This window comes from Euprymna scolopes, chromosome 36 (assembly GCF_053919585.1).
Source record: "Euprymna scolopes isolate OS-2025 chromosome 36, ASM5391958v1, whole genome shotgun sequence".
Lineage (NCBI taxonomy): Eukaryota > Metazoa > Mollusca > Cephalopoda > Sepiida > Sepiolidae > Euprymna > Euprymna scolopes.
The window spans coordinates 81,405,539-81,423,690 of record NC_136517.1 but is presented as its reverse complement, the minus strand read 5'-3'; the positions used below and the strand labels follow the sequence as shown (position 1 = coordinate 81,423,690).

The 18,152-nt window shown below is 36.4% G+C and overlaps 1 protein-coding gene across 3 annotated transcripts in view; it reads right to left on the bottom strand.

Moving 5' to 3' along the window:
• LOC145260629 (dynein axonemal heavy chain 12-like) overlaps positions 1-18,152 on the bottom strand; it is a 572,171-nt gene that overhangs the window by 310,833 nt on the left and 243,186 nt on the right. For all 3 annotated transcript variants that reach the window (XM_080118949.1, XM_080118950.1, XM_080118948.1), the window contains exons 44-45: positions 14,941-15,135; positions 13,069-13,202 (exon numbers count right to left, since the gene is read on the bottom strand). In XM_080118949.1, coding sequence (XP_079975075.1) covers positions 13,069-13,202; positions 14,941-15,135 — 329 coding nt within the window. The remainder of the gene's footprint in view (positions 1-13,068; positions 13,203-14,940; positions 15,136-18,152) is intronic.

Here is an 18,152-nt window from a genome sequence, read left to right as displayed (position 1 = left end):
TAATCGTCTTAACCATGTTGTGATTTGTGATTGTCTAGTGTTCTCTATTGTGTGTTGATGTCTGTATACAGATATTAACAGTTTATTCACAGGGTTTAAACAAGAAACGCACATTGTTGCCAGTGGGAACACCAGCAACAGACCACACCTCAAATCTTTCTTTCCTGCGTCCTGAAATCAAAAGTGCTTTTCTGTGGATATGTGGCACGCTTTGCATAAGACGACATTTCGCTAAGCCGTCAACTTCTGACTTCCACAGGCGTTAAAGTCCAAACACCCCGTCCGTCCGCTAAAGGACTATTGTGAGGGAATGTAAAGTGACATTATCTTAGCCCATATCCCTACCTTATATGGTAGAAACAATCCAATTGTTTTTGTTTTTTTGTTTGTTTGTTTTTTTTTTGTTTTTTGTTTTTTTTTGCTTTTGGTTTTACTTTTGAAATCACAACCCTATAATAATATATACGAAATCCGGACAAATTAAAATATCATATTTAAGCGTACTTTAAGCCTGGTCAAAACCGCCCCCCCATATATATATATATATATATATATATATATATATATATATATATATATATATGTGTATACTCAATTCATTTTGTGCAATCTCTTTCTTTCTTTATTTTTTCGAATAAAGATGGTGCAGGCATAATTTGTAATTTCCTGTTTTTTAGGGCATTGTCACAAGGAAGAGAAAATTGCAAACATTATTGCCTTCAGGCGGACATTGCCTTTAAATGATGCCGGAAAGTACACATACATCTACTCGGATTCTACATTTCGCACCAAAAACATATCAAAATGCAAGCCTTCACATATAATCCCCCCTTGGTCAGCAAAGAAGAAATTCTTTTAGACTGGGGCAATTTAAATTTTTATCCCAATCCAGAGTTCCTCTGTTTTGTGATTTGGACTGAAAACACACCAAATATTTTCAAATATTGTACTTGTATATTTGACCAAAGTTAACACCTTTATACAGCCTAATATGACAAGTGCAATTGAGAAGTTTTATCACTGCACAAGCAGAAGGGCCTGGCATATAAAATCAACAGTAGGTTCTTTGACAAAACAGGGTCGCATGCAGAATGAATGTTTCTGTTTATGTAACAGAAAGCAGACGTGCATATAGCAGCTGTATACAAATGACCACGCCATGCGTTAGATGACGTCACGACAAGGAAAAAAAGGAAAAGAATTAAAAAAAGAAATTGTGTGCAGACTGATGATGACGATCACGTTTTATTCGGGAAAGTACTTGGAAATAAATATCGTGGTTTCAACGAAAAAAATAAGGAGTCAAGTTTTTCCCTGTTGTTGCTGTTGCTTGTGATGGAGTCTACAACGTGTTGGGTTTCTATATATTAACACATTTGTAAAAGGGGTACTACGTTACATTTAGAGCAGAATTGAAGCATGATACTTGACTTTAATTCAAGCCATTATATAAAAATAATTTTATGAAATTAACAATAGGTTCTCTACAGTGCAATGTTTACTACAAAGTGGAGAGGCATATGAAGCTTGCTCCTGGTGCACTGCAGTGGGTCCTCCATTAGAGCAGACAATCAATCGATTTGATTGAAAAATTGACAATTTCACCAATTTTAATGACAATAAAAATATATGTGAAATATTCGTTGATCATCATTTAATCCCGGGCAACGTCGTATATATATATATATATATATATATATATATATATATATATATATATATATATATATTGAATAGGACTGAACGTTGATCAACAAATGTTTCACATTCCAATATTTCTATTGTCATAGAAATCAATGAAATCATCAATTTTTCAATCAAATCGATTGATTGCTTACTTTAGTGCTTTAGTTGGGGACCCATCGTGGTACGCCAGGAAGAAGCTCCACTTAGTCCACAATACGGAGTAGTTTATATTGCATTGTAGAGAACCTATTGTTCATTTCATAAAATTATTTTTTGAATCAAAGTGGCATTTTTTTCCAAACTCTAACCCTAACTCTAACCTCAACAAGTCAACAAAAATAACAATTCACAAATTATCAAAAAAGATAAAAAAGAAAATGACGAAGCAGCAAAAATGAAAATTATTAAGAATAAACTAACTGAATAGAATTTTTTTTAAGTTAAAATTCAAATTTTTGTAGTGTCAATACAGGAAAATTCAGTTCTAAGTGACGGTTTTTCAGAGATTGAAGGTTCCATCCTCAATATGGGTAAAAGTCTACAAGGACCCATGATGTAACAGATAAGATACTAAGTAAAATTTAGTTCTACGTGACAGTCTTCTAAAGGCTAAAGGTTCAATCCTCAGTGCAGGCGATACTAAATATGCAAATTACTTAGGACTTCTATCCAGTCATGGCTGACAGAACGAGAGCATGCTACCTCTGCAGATTAAATCAAGAGTTCCATTTTAAATTTTGTGTAGATTCTGGAGTCCCAATAAAACACACCTGAAGAAGTTCGGTAGTTCCACCGACCGAAACGTTGTGAGAATGACACTCAAAATGAAAACGGTAATACAGGAAAATTCTGTCCCATCATAATGTAATGCTGCATTTGTGTCTGTTTTACAAGTATTTCAATGAAATGTGCTCTGACAAATTCATTTCACTTGTATCCCATTGACGTACATACGCCAGACAAATCCATCTAGCAGCAAAATCCCACCTCTTCACTGTTAAGGTCCCTAGCTGCCAGAAAGCCTTCTATTCTAATAATTTCTTCCCGCTGACTGCCAGATTTTGGAATTTTCTCCCTGTTTCCTGCTTCCCTGTACTGACATACACAAGTTTAAACGTAATGTGAACAATAATTGCTCTCATCTCCTCACATAGTCCCCAGTAGACATGAGTTCTTATCTCCAAGTTGCGATATGTTTTGCTATGTGGTGAACAAGAGTAAAAAATTAAAATTTAAAAAAAAAAAATCCACCATTCTGACTTATCAGGCCAACTGGAACGGCAAAACTACAAAACTAAAGATACGTTTATTTTTAATTAGCAGGGATACCTCCCGTTGCCCGGGAATGAATGAGGATCAACGAATGTTTCACCCTTCCCTATTTTATTCTCATCAAAATCTGTAAAATCACTCATTTTCAATCATCTCGCAGTCACTTAGTCCACGATACACTATAAGTCTACATTGCAGTACATAAGTCTACATTGCACTGTAAAGAACCTACTGTTGATTTTATAAAATTATTTTTTGATATATAATGGCTTAAATTAAAGTTTAAAATGCAGAAGTCGAGTATAATGTTTCAGTTGTGTTCTAAACATTCATTTCGAATGCGTCCTTGTTATATCAAAGAACTTACTATTGATTTTCTATGTCGGGCCATTCAGCTTGTTTCGTAATAAAACTCCTCAAATGCACTTGCGATGTTAGGTTGTGTAAGGTGTTAACTTTGATCACAATCGCTTGTTCCTTCTTTCATTGGATTTTTTTCGATTATCAAAACTTATCAAAGACATTCCGATACAAAACCTTTGTAAGAACACTGCCAGGCACATAAAGTAAATTTATGTTAATTTCATAAAAAATTGGCTCCAAGAACGAACTCTCTCACACACACACACACACACACACACACACACACACACACACACACACACACACACAGATAAAGTTCTTTTTATATAATAATAGGAAGATAGATAGATATACACATATTTTTCTTTTAATCAGTCATCCTGAGAAAGTCTTAACATAAAGATGAAACGTTGAGGAATATATAAATAATTTTTTTTTTTCCTTTTCCATTTTCCACACATTCACGGGGGAGGGGGGGTCGTTCCAAAAGTAATGTCTCCTCTTTTTTTTTTATTCCAGCTGAATGGATCAAGTTGGATTGCAAATTGCATTGTTATGATGACTGAACGTATGCATTTATGACCTGAAAACTTAATCTCTCTGTTGCAGATATTTACGGTGTGAAACTAAGAAAGCAACTCCTGTCATGGAAGTGCATCAAAAGCATGTGTCATTGCATTCCTCCATGCACCAAAATTGAACCCATCAATATTCATAGGCGCCTGTTAAACGACAATGAAGCCCATGTAGTTGATGTCAGCACAGTTAGGAAATGGATTCGTCGATTTCAAAATGGCAACAAAGATGTGATTGATAAACCGTGCTCCAGACGCCTATGCACAGCCAATCATCCCATTGCTGGCAAAAGTGCATTGAGAATGTGGATGACTATGTAGAAAAATGAATTGTTGAGCACAAAAGATTGCTCGTTTTAATGGTACCACTCCAATCTTCGTAGCTCTTCAACTTTGTTGTTATTTTAAAAAATTAGGATGCATTACATTTGGAATGTCCCTTGTACTATATAACTTCAGGTCGAGTGGTCAAGCAGAAACTTTTTCTCTGTGTTTTAAGAGATAATTCATATTTTTCTACATTTTTTTGATAGTTAATAATTGGGATTTTCTGGATTATTCGGACTACTGTTCTCATTATGGCGCCATGAATACAGTACTAAGTAAAACTCAGTTCTAAGTGACACTGTTTTGAAGGTTCAATCTTCAGTTCGGATAATACTGGAAAGACAACTGCGAATCACTGACTAATTCTGTTCATCTTGACAGACAAAGGAATAAATATTTAAAAAAAAAAAAGAAGTGCCTATATTTTATATTATTTGAATTATTCGGACTACTGTTCTCATCTTGAGCATTATTCTTACAACGTTTTGGCCGATGTAGCCTCCAACCTTTTTCATGTATATCTTGTCAGACTTGAGAATCTTTCTAGAGAACTCAGGAATCGGTACAGTAGAACCCCGGGATACGACATTAAAAATTAGTGACAAAATACAATACAGTATATAATACGCATGTATATAATTAAATTACATTATAAATAACACTGTAATCAAATACCGTGACCAAAACATTGTAAACTGAAAAAAAACAAAAAAACTGTATCCTGGTGCTACTGTATTGGAATTTAAAATGGAAGACTTTACTTAGTCTACAAGGATAGCATGTTCTTTTTCCATCAACCATGATCAGGTAGAAGTCTTTAATAATTTGCAACTTTATTCTTCATATCACTCGCACTGAGGATTGAACCTTTAACCCTCAGAAGAATGTCACTTAGATCTAAATTTTACTTATGTTGTGGATCCTTACAGATCCAGAATAAAGATATAACTCAGTATTTAGCAAATACAGCAAAGAAAAAAAAGTTGTTATACGTCAGTCCGACTGCCAAGTGTAAATTTCTCCTGGCTTCGCTATCCAAAATAAAAAAATAATTTAACAAAGAAAAAAATTAAAAAAAACATTTCACCACTCCACTGTCTAATTCCTACCAACTGTAAAAACACAACTCTCTGCTCACAAGACTCAATCCTTCTGTCACCAAATCATACATCCCCCGAATCTCTATAAAAGTAAGACTTATACTGCAATCAGCAGCATCTCATTTGCATAGCGTGATCAGTTGGATTAGCATAAAACCGGAATGGCAGCCATTTTTTTCTTTTCTTTTCTTTTTGTCTGCATGGGACTGCAAAAGAAACAGGTGTGTACTATTTTTTTAAATTCCTTTTAATTACACCAAGTGTGAATGACTTGTGGATAATACCGAAAGACATATTCGCTCAGTTTTTATAGTAAAAGGAAGAGTTTATCATTATCTGTAAAGCAGACACCACAACAACTTAAAACTGATTGATTGCGCCACCAGAGGTCGTTGCAAATATTTTTTTCTGAATAGGTTCCCCTCCCAACTAAGTCTGTTTCACCTGACACGTATCTATATATTGATAGGATAGCGTGTGTGATATTTATTTTGTGTGTCACACTTACATCCGAGCGACTGTCGTTTGTTATGGACTTCCATTTCTTGTAATAAATAATTTTACTAAGAATTCTTCATAAGTTTTGGTTTCGGTTTCGATTATAGCTGATGGCACTTAAGTCATCTATTTTTTTTATAAATAATTTTACCAAGAATTCTTCACAAGTTTAGATTGCAGTTTCGATTATAGCTAAAGGAACACAAGTTTGTATATATAAGTTTCGGTTTCAATTTCAATTCAAGCTGATGCACCCAAGGCATATGGATATATTTTTTTTATTTTTGAAATCGCAACTTTATAATATATAAAAATCGATAGAACGTTAACTCTATAATAATATATACGAAATCTGCAAGAATTAAAATATCATATTTAAGTGTATTTTACAACCGAGCTACGCCGGGCGTCCCTGCTAGCTTAGATAAATACTTTTGCAGTTTTAACAAAAGACGTCTCCATTTACGCTGAACATCTACAGAATACCAACAACAATATATTACATATGAATGAGTCCTCTGTGGAATTTCCACAGGTCCCGCTAGTAAGAATAAATATTATAAAAAAAAAGAAGTGCATATATTTTTAGCTTGATATGCGCACAGACCGACAACTTTACTTTATATAATAGGAGATTATTTTCTACTCTGCTGCTGCCTCCATCGCCAACCCAGCAATAAATACAAGACGAAGAATAAAAAAAATTTAAAAAAAAAGGAATCACAGATTAGAAAGTGCCACATTAATCGGTCACCGCCCAGCATCCATCTCAGTCGGGAGCAGTTATGCATTGATAATCATTTTAACAAATGCACTTCGGGCCAATATGCTAAGAACTGCTGACTGACCATCTCGCGGACACAACCAAACGCTCTACACCCCCACGCACCCAACTTTATCATAGACTCTAATGCCACCGGACAATAATTCATTGTGTTTTTAAGAAAAGAAAGTCTGAAATGCAAAACAACTACTCGGCTATCGCGTTTTTGTGTTGTTCAAATAAGAATATTTGATATTTTATTTTGTCAAGATTAGCAACGCGTGGGTAGAGCATTTAAACCAATGTTTCTAAAAGGGACTTTTCATTGTGTTGGCCATGCAATTCACAGTCGAAAATAAAATGGCCTGATGCATCAATCACTCTCTTTCTATTGAACAGGATCTCTCAAAAAGTCTCCAATCTAATAATAAGTCTTGCACTGTCAAACAAGCTCCAACCCCTGTCTCATCGCAAAATGTTGCATCTCTACTCCCCCCCCTCTGCCACAACCTTATCATAAACTACAATTCCACCAAATAATAATCTAATTTTTTTTTTCTTTTTCAAATTCAATTTTAACCCCAAATAAGGCACTGTGCCACTTTGAAGTAAGGGTCTACTATCGGGGACATAAGTAACAGGGATATTATGAAGGAAGAGGAGTAGTAAGATGTCTGTTCACATTACACTTGAACTTCTGCATGTCAGTACAGTTGAGAAAGCAGAATCCTGGAAGAGAGTTCCAAAGTATAGCAGTTCTAGGAAAGAAACTATTGGAGTAGAAGGCTTTCTTACACCTAGAGATCTCTACTGTAAAGGGGTGGGACTTAGTTGCTTGTCGGGTTTGTTTGGGGTATTTACGTCGTGGGCGTACAAATGCTTGTAGGTTATCAGAGCATTTACCATTAAAGTACTTATAGAATAGGCAGAGGGAAACAACATTTCGTCGATGGGACGGAGGCTGAAGCTTAGATGACAGTTCAGGACCTATCAGACTGGCAACTCTCTTTTGAACCCTGCCCAGGAGTGAAAGATACACCAGCCCAAATGTGACTACAGTACTCCATACATGAGCGAATGGTGGCCTTATAGAGGTACAGGATAGTTTCAGGCGTAAGTAGCTTTCTAGCATGATAGAGAGAGCCCACCTTCTTCACAGCAGCCTTAATAAGTCTGAGATACAAGATAACCAAACATATATTACAATTTTGGATTGTTCAAATAATATATTTTATTTCATTTATTTATTTTTTACCACTTATCAAGGCCCGAAAGCCATTCAAGGATAAAGCTTAATGAATGTACGGTAGTCACTGCTATACTTCATCTTTTCTGTCCTCGGTCAGTGGAGGAGAAATCCTTCATGACTGAGGCAATTTTTATTTTCATCCCTATCCAGAGTGCCCAATTTTGGGGAACTGGATTTTCTCCACATTAAAAACGGCCCCTGTGTCTAACTCTGCCCTCGTGGGAAGGCAAGTAAATAGGAACACCATATTAATAGTGGTGAAAATAGAGTGAAAATGGATTATTTAGTGGGGAGGGGGTCAACAAGAACTTGTTTACATTTGACTTAAGGACAATCATGTTGTAGTCAGCTGGAAAGCAGGCCAGCGGAATAGAGTTCTACAACCAGGCAGTTTTGGGAAAGAAGCTCTGTTCATGGAATTTGCGTTTAGATTTAGACAAAGATAGAGAGTGGGAGGAAAGTGCTGATAGTTGTTGTAGCTAAGTTTTAAGTAGTAAAAGTTTTGCGAGGGGTGACCATAGATTGGAGCTCAGACGAGCACTTGCCATGAAATTTATTTTATTAAGCTTAGCAACGCGTGGGTGGTTATTTTATGGACTGCCTGGCATCATCAAGTAACGTAGACGATTATTATTATGATTGTTGTTATTCAAAATCTGAATGTTTTGAATGCTAAAAATGCAATAGAGAAATAATGTTGATGAAAACGAAATACTTCGATAGGATTAGAATTTGGGAAAATGAAATGTCAGTTAAAACATGTATCAGGAATTTTAGAAACAAACAATTAGAAATTTTAGTTTTCATAAATCACTAGCCTGGGTGCCTGGCGTGCCAGGGTGTTTGGAGGTGGGTATTGAGTAAGAAATAAATAAATAAAGTGGTAGTAGGCAGGCAGGCTCGAACCCGTACAGTGAAGGAGGAAAAGAAAGTGAAAAAAAAAAACAAAAAAAAGTGATGCGTTAGCTGTTGCGCCCATCGTCAAACCGGAAGTAACGTAGGTTCAAATTAAGGCTAATTGAAAAGAAGATGATGACTTTCGAAAATATCGCCGAAAAAAGCAACCCCTCTCTGTAGAAAAGTGCCCAGTTGAGGGTGAAGGAATTAGTATTTTTAACCAATTTTTTATATTTGTCGTCCGAAGGGTCGTGCTTCAAAATGATACTGATCTTGTGGAAATCCGTCGCATCTGTCGAAAGTTGTAGGCATACATACATACATACATACATACATACATACATACATACATACATACATACATTTAAACAGACAGGTGAGATTTATATTATAGATGACCATATTCTTTTCTTTTTTTTTAAGTTAATGAGTTCTTATTCTTCTGATGAGTAAGGGTGGAAAATATTTAAAAATAACATGACAATTACATGATTCTTTCTGCGCTATGAAAAAGTGCTGTCAAGAATTGAACATTTTAACAGGCCAAAAGAAATAAACGGTATAATGAACAACATCTTGGAATTTGGAATATAGACATTTAGTCATTTATTTATTTATGCTCTGTAGTTATATTTAACATGTAGTATAAATAAAGGGTGAAATATAATTGAATAAGCATTTTTCCCCGTATATATTGGTCGCCTGTTATTGTGTTTGACGACACCATCCTCTATTGTTAAGTAGAAGATTGAAGAATACTGTCGCATGATCTCCTTTGCCAAGTAATGAAGACAACGAAATATGGCGATAAAAACAAAAGTAAATTTATTTACAACAGATGCAAAAGTAAGAGTAATAGTAAGAGTTATAAAATAAGAGACAACAAAATGGAGTTTCATTCTATATTGAAAAACAACTTTATTTGTCATCTTTGTTAGTAGCGTGTACACGAGAGAAACGGTCCTGGATATGACCTTAAACTATATCCAATGGTGAGGTCAGCCTGCGGGCTTTGGGGAGTGTGGAGCCACCCTTTAATTGCCATTGCTCCCAGGTCCACACTGACCCGAAGTGGTAGTACCTGCTAGGATCCCAACTATGGGTTAAATAGAAACCGACTTAAAAAAAAACAAACAAATATATTCTATTAAAAAATGTTTCTTCAAAATCACTGGATTCGGCATTAAATAACCTGAAAAGGGTTGATATGCCTTAAAACCAACAACCAACAAATCAACGAGAGAAACAGGTTAGTAGGAGAGTTCAGTGTTCATGCGCGCTTGTATTTATTGTAGTCATGAAAAGAGTTCCCGATGTGGAGACGAAGATTAGATATAGGTCAGGCCTGTTGAAGGAGAGAGAAAAGTGTTCAGTGTATACATCATAGGAGCGTGCGTCCGATAGTAGAGACAGGGCAAAAGGGTTAGTGTCTCGTGGTAGGAAAGAGTACGTTTGTGACACGCACGTGGAAGCAAGTGGGTTTGAAGGTCGCCATGTTGACTTGTTGTACTCATGTTAGGCCTGGGGCCAAAGGCCCAGGCGAAGTCTGCTGCTCGGCAGGGTTAGGAGGAGTGATTGGACAAGCCAGGGAGAAAATGGATTTAAAATCTCAAGCCGCGAGAATTAACTCCTGATACTGTGCTTATTGCAAGTTCGTCTGCTACAGAGCCCAGTGAGAAGAGATTATAAGTAACGTTAATTGCGTTGTTGTATTTTGATGGGAGGTCGACGGGTTAGGGCCAGGAAAGCGGACTGGACATGCCAAACCGGAGAGCGTCTATCATCACATCTTCACTTGTTGAGGATTCCAGCGAAAAGAGAATGAAATACTATACGGAAGTAAACGTAGCTGTATCGCCCCCCCCCCTGGTGGCAAGGTATATTGTTACCAGAGTTGAAGGGCGATAATCGTGTTTACCTTAAGGTCATCTGTTTGTATGTATGAGTTCGCTTGTGTGGAGAACTCAGTTCCCATATATATATATATATATATATATATATATATATATATATATATATATATATATATATATACTTTGTCTTGTGGCAGTCATCTGCACCGACAAAGATTAACAGTAATACCAAAAAGTGTGGTTGTTTTACACAAAGCCTTTACCACTATAAACAAATCATCTGTGGGGATTTCCGAGTAACTTAGTTTTTTGTGGCGGGAGTTCATATGTCGAAATCGACAGGAGAGAGTCCATTATATATATATATATATATATATATATATATATATATATATATATATATATATATATATATATATATAACGAAAAAAAATTGCCACAAATTTACTGTTTGAATCTAAAAAGATATCACTAAGCGACAGGGAGTAAGATTCAGTTCAACCGTCTTTGGCTGGTCACCATAGCAACGGGCGCATATATTCTAGAAAATGTTCGCTTGGTTTTAAGCAAAATTAAAATAATAATGCTAAAATTTGTTCAGATGAAAAACTTAGTTTGAATTAAAAAAATAAGTTGAAAACAAAAACTTAATTTTAACATCAACATTTTATTATGAGAGTTTAAGATTCTAAATTTAAAGAAAAGAAAAAAGCTTTCCAAATTTCTTATTTTATTAAAAGATTAGCCTTGAGTAAGAACGGAGGTTTCTGTTGGTTGATGATATCTTTTTAGATTGAAACAGTAAATTTATTGTAGCGACAAATAGTCATTTTGTTTACTTAAATTTAATAAAATAATATTCTGCTCTTTTTATCAACAACCTCGTTAAATTTAATATTTACTTTTGGATATATTTACCTGGAATATATATATATATATATATATATATATATATATATATATATATATATATATATATATATATATATATATATATATATATACGAGGGGCGTGCAATAAGTAATGCCCCCGACCCACTTCCAATTGTCTGATCTAGCTAAAATTTTGCATATGCAATGATTTATATCTCTACGGGTTATGTGGTAAATTACAGCTCTGAACTAATTGTGCTTTCTGTTTTACAGGTGTTTGAACTGAGTCAGGTGTGAAATGGAGCCTGTTGAATGTCGAGCAGTGATCCGGTTTTTGTATTTGAAAGGACGCACACCACAGGAGACTTTTGATGAAATGAAAGAAACTTATGGTGATAATGGCCCATCATATGACCTTGTAAAACGCTGGCATCGTGAATACAAACATGGTGGGAAGTCTGTGGAAGCAGCTCCCAGATCTGGTCACCCCCCTTCTGCCATTGATGAGGCATCTGTCCGTCAATTTGAGGCTGCCATTTTGGAAGATCAGTGCATTACTATTCGCCAAATAGCCCAAGATGTCAAGATTAGTACAGGGTCTGTGGAAACAATCATTCATGACCATTAACATATGCATAAGGTGTCTGCCAGATGGATTTCCAGGTTGCTCACACCATTCCAGAAGCGCGAACGCGTTGAGTGCTCGAGGATGAATTTGGAGATGTGCCAATAAGATGAGTCAAAGTTTTTCAAAAGACTGATTACACAGGATGAAACCTGGGCCCATCACTATGATCCAGAGACCAAAGCCTAGTCAGTGCAGTGAAAGCACTTTGACTCACCACCTCCAAAAAAAGTAAGGGTGCAATCCTCTGCTGGCAAGGTGATGCTCACAGTCTTCTGGGACCAGGACAGAGTAGTGATGACAGATTTCCTGGCAAAGGGTACCACAATTACAGGAGCCTATTATGCTTCACTGTTGAGGAAATTAAGGGAAGCTATCAAAATCAAGAAGCGGGGCAAGATCAGCAAAGGTGCCCTTCTCCTGCTGGACAAGGCTCCAGTCCACAACTCACATGTCGCCAGATCAGAAGCACGGGCGTGTGGTTAGGAAATCCTCCCTACTCTCCTGACCTTGCACCCTCTGACTTTCACCTCTTCCCAGTCATTAAGTTGTTTTTAAAAGGAAAGCGTTTCCCAGATGATGCAGCCTTGATTTCTGAAGTCACATTGTGGTTGGAGGATCAACTTGTGATGTTCTACAAAAACGGTCTCCAGAGTTGCCTCTCGTATATATATATATATATATATATATATATATATATATATATATATATATATATATATATATATATATAAAATTAAAAGTTTTATGTAGTTTTAGAGGATAAAAAACTTTGAAGACTATATATATATATATATATATATATATATATATATATATATACACAATATTGAAAAAACATATTTTACCAAAACAACATACATGCACATGTTGTGAAACTGACACTCAATATGAGAAGAGTAGTCCGAAGAATCCAAATAATTAATACTCATCTCAAAAAATTTAGAAACATAATTAGTACAATCAAAAAAAAAAAAAGTGACTTACTTTTCTGACAGTGTACAAGCACTCTGATGAAAATACTTGCAGATGTAGACGGTCTCTTTCCGCTCGTAGTCACTCATATTGGCTTGCTCAAGAAACTTGACAGCCACTCGTTCCAGGGCATCATCAGGCCATGCCTTTCAGGGAAAACAAAAAAGAAAAGTATGCAGTAATGTTGTCACATCGGGGAGCATCTACCACTAGTCTCTCATTTACAAGGATGTGACATTGCCATGATAAGACAGAGGTTGGAGCTTGGTTGACAGTGTGGAACCAATTAGATTTGAGACTCCTTTTTGAACCCTATCTAAGGGTTAGAGACTTGATAGGTCTATTGTTTTAAGAAAAAGCTCGACTGAGCTTCAATCTTTATTTGAAAAGGTCAATTCCAAAATACATAGAATGCTCATCCAAACTTGGTAAACTGTTGCAAATTTATATCCAGCGTCTGAAAATATCTATCTGCTATGTGTAAGGGGTTGTAATGTGGGCTACATTTAGTTTAATTTGTAAAATTATCCACGTTTACATAAGGCATTAGCCAGTAGGCACTTGGGATCCAACACGTAGCAGAGTATGTGAAATAATCACCCGTTAACTTGGATATTCAGACCGAGAGATCATTTTAAGATTCTTACCGTCCCTTTAAGTGCAATTGTTTGAATCTCTCTTGCGCTTGGTTCACCAGGTATATTTGCCAGATAGTTTTTGAAATTCTTTTTCATGAGTCCAGTTGCTTCTATAATTACTGGAAAGATAGAGATCTTCCTAAGATTCCAGTTTCTTTTCATGTCAGTTTTCATTTTGAGATTGCAGATACATTGACCATTAAGGACAATCAACCACTAGTCTTTCTCTATTGGATAGGCTCCAAAAACGAATGTCCAATCCAATAGGTCTTGTACTCTCAAACAAGCTCCAACCGTTATCACATGTTACAGAAACTAGAGATATGTGGTCCCAAGTCAACTTGTAAAAGATGGAACGATAAAATTGTCGCCTGGAAGAAAACAACACTACAGCTTTATTTTAAAACTTTTATTGAAAAAATCAATTCAGGTAACTTTATTATTTAGTGGAGCTGACATCTATTAAATGCAGCTGGCTTCAACCTCAATCACCGCCCCAATATAGGTCTGGAACAGGGAGCATGCCTTTTCCACAAGCGCCAGCAGGAGTTCGGAAAATGATCAGTGGATGGCAGCAATCAGGATGGCTTTCGTGCTGTGGGAGGTCAAGTTGGTGATGTTCTCGATGTATGACCAAATGAAGTAGTCCAGCGGGTTCAGGTCAGGGAAGGAGGAGGGCCAGTGAGAGAAGGATACAAAGTTGTAGCATTACTTCTGAACCCAAGCCTGGATCTCTTTGGATTGTCATCACCCTGGACACGTCCCTGTTATTTGTGGCAATCCAGCAATGCATTTTGTGAGTGCTGGCAATGGTCCTGTTCTCATAACTTGGATCCGTAGAGAGAATAAGTTATACAGCTACACATCTCCGATCACACTCGTTGAACATTGTGTTACTTTCAGACATGATAAAAGGCTTCTATCGCCCTTGGGATTTGTACACAACTGGCCAACTAGTGGACGATCAGCAACAACAACAAAAAAAAAAAAAAAAAAAGAAAAAGAAAACCCGTTTTCCTAAAACGGAAATGGAATCATGTTGTCTTTACTGGGGCGACAATTTTATTGTTCCACTTTGTAGTATAACCTTCAAATTTTTTCTATTCCATTGGTTATTCTCAATCCTTTCATAATATTCATCATCATTCAAGTGACTATGCATTTCATCAACTCTGATCCTTAAGTAGCTTTTTAGCTTTGATAAGTGGTTACCCATCAGTAAGGAAAAAAAAAAGATGAAACTTACCTGAAACCAGTCGATGGTGCAGCAGTTGATGAGTGATGGAAATTGCCTCAGCCTGTTACGGAATGCATCTCCGATGGGGCTGAATGCAATCATGATATGTAAGTTATGCTGGCACTGTTTGACGAAGAAGTCGAAAAGAGCGAGCGGTCCAAGTTCTTCATTTTTACTGCCTTGCTGAGCCTTCGGACGGACTGCCTAGAAATGAATGGATCAACGGAGAAATAGAAAAATAGAAACATAAGAAAAAGAGAAATCAAAATAAGACGACGAGTATGGTGACCCTTTCTTCAAAAAAAAAAAAAAAAAAATGTCACCCATGGAATTGTTAATAAAATTAACGATGAAAATGCGTTGGTTGATCACTGGAAGTTTTACCTTTTAGAAGTTGCTTTTTAGAGTTATTCGAATTTGTTTCAGATGTATTCGGGTCTGTTGCGGACGATATCACATTTAAAATTCTCGCTGACAAGAACTGTTTACAATATTAACACTTTCACTATCTCGATGTTTACTCTAATAGTTTTCTCTAGCCGTCATTTTTTTTTTTAACTTTAGTTTATGACTAGCCTGGATGCCCGGCGTTGCCCCGGTGTTTGGAGGTGTGTGTTGAGCATAAAAAAAAAGTGTTAATAAGCAGGCAAGCTTGAACCCGTACCATGAAGGAGGAAAAGAATGTGAAAACAAAACAAAACAAAAGATGACGTCTTTGCTGTTGCATCCATCGCCAAACCAAGAGTGACGTAGGTTTAAATTAAGGCTAGTTAATCGAAAAAAAGGGATCACTTTCGAAAATATCGGCGAAAAAAGTGACTCCTCCCTGGAGAAAAGTACCTAGTTGAAGGTGAAGGAATTAATGTATTTAGCCAATTTTTCGATATCTGTCGTCCAAAGGGCCGAACTTCAAAGCGATACCGATTTAGTGAAAATCCGTCGCCTCTGTCGAAAGTTTTAGGTACATACATACATACATACATACATACATACATACATACATACATACATACATACATTTAACCAGACAGGTGAGATTTATATTATAGATGGTAAAAGGTTGAGGTGCAGTTTTTAATGCAAAACACAATTGTTTTTTTTCCAAATTTTCACACGTATTTTCTTTCCAAATTAAAAAAAAATATTTCCAACTTAATACAAAAAAAAACCCGCAGTTTTACCATCATTTTAAATTTAACATGTTTTTTCCCCAATTGTATACCAAAAATTTTCATTTTTTTTAAATTACTTTTCTAAAAAAAAAAGTTTTCTCCTTTCCAAATTTTCACGTTTAACATTTTCTTTCCAAATGTAAAAAAAAAGTCCATTTTTTTTCAACTTAATAAAATAAAAAGTGAACACATTTTTTACCATCGTTACAAACATTGGATGGTGAATGTGTTAATAAAACTTGAATAATAACCCTAAAAAGCAGCTTCTAAAAGGTAAGACTTCCGGTGGTCAACCAGTGCACTTTCACTAAATTAACTATCTCTTCTACAAATAACTGAGAGTTCATCATTCAAACTACTCGGCCTACGATTCACAGACAACATGAATTGAAACAAACACATAGAAAACATTGCCAAGGCTGCGGCAAAGGTAGACTCTCTCTACCGTGCTAGAAAAAGACTCACCCCTGACAGTATAGTATATCTCTACAAAGTCACCATTTAGGTATGCATGGAATATTGTTGTCACATCATCAATTACTAGTCTTTCTCTATTTGACAGGGTCCAAAGAAGAGTTTCCACTCTAATAGGTCCTGCACTATCAACCAAGTTCCAACCCCTGTCCCATCGCTGCATAACTGTGCTTGATTTACAAATACTTTAATAGAATGTGCTCTGACAAACTCGTAGTATTGGTGCACCCTCAATGCAAATACACCCAACAAGCAGCAAAATTCCACGCCTTTACTGTATAGGTCTGCCGGTGCTGGAAAGCCTTCCATCCAGAAAGTTTATTCCCTCAAATTGCTAGACTTTGGAATTCCTACTTTCCCGACTGTACTTTTTTAAATTTATTTTACTTGGAAGTCCACCACTTATCTAGGCCCAGATGTCACTCAAGGATAAGGGTTAAGTGTAAGACAAGATCAGTCACGGTGAAACTTATGTAAGACTTGATTATCTAAATGGATGACTTAATAGGAATTTATTCACATTACACTTGAAAACGATCATGTTGTAGTCAGCCAGGAAGCAGACAAACAGTATTGTGTTCCACAGATGGACAGTTCTAGGAAAGAAACTCTGCTCATGGAACTTTTTGCTTAGTTTTGGGCACAGATAGAGAGTGAGGACAGTTGTTGGCTGTTATTTTAGCTAAGCGAGTATTTGTTGTAAACATTTTGTGGCGAGGGATCGTAGATTGGAGCTCAGTCGAGCATCTACCATAAAAGTAATGATAGAGCAGAGATAGACTTACACGTCTTTTCTGTGAGAAAAAGGAAGTAGGGAGGCGAAAAAGTAATTGCCCATTAGATTTCGAAGATGGTGTTGTACCCTGTCAAGGCAGAAAAGGGCGCTTTTAGGATCTCTACCCCAGATGTGGCAATGGTACTCCATCTTAGGACGTACTTGACTCTTGCAAGGATTGCATTGGGAGTGAGATACTTTCTCAAAAGATAGAACGATTTTTCCAGTGATTTTGGTAACGGATCTGATGTATGAACGACTCTCACCTTGAGGATGCTCCCTGTTTAGATAAACTTCTTGGGATGATCTTCACTCCTGATCTGTAAATCAAATCCGTAGCCAAGGTCACTGGAAAAATCATTGGAACATCCTATCGCTCCAGTATCTTACTGCTGAAGCAATTTTCTGCCTGTATAAGTGCCAAATACGTCCTAGGATTGAATACTGTTGCCACATCTGGGCAGAAGCTGCTTGAAGTACTCTATCCTACCTTGACAGAGTTCAAAACAAACTTCGTAATCTAGTAGGCGATACCCTTTTCTCTTCTCTGCAACCTCTTTGCCACAGAAGAAACATTGCGAGTCTGTCTCTGCTCTATCGCTATTTTCATAGCAAGTGTTCGACTGAGCTCCAATCTATGGTCCCCCCCACCAATTATTCACAAAAAACACTTGTCTAACCAAAATCTCTATGAAAAAATTCCCCCACTCTCTATTAGTACCTAAACCTAAAGATGGATTCCATGAACGAAGCTTCTTTCTTAGAACTGCCAACTTGTGGAACTCTGTTCTACTGGTCTG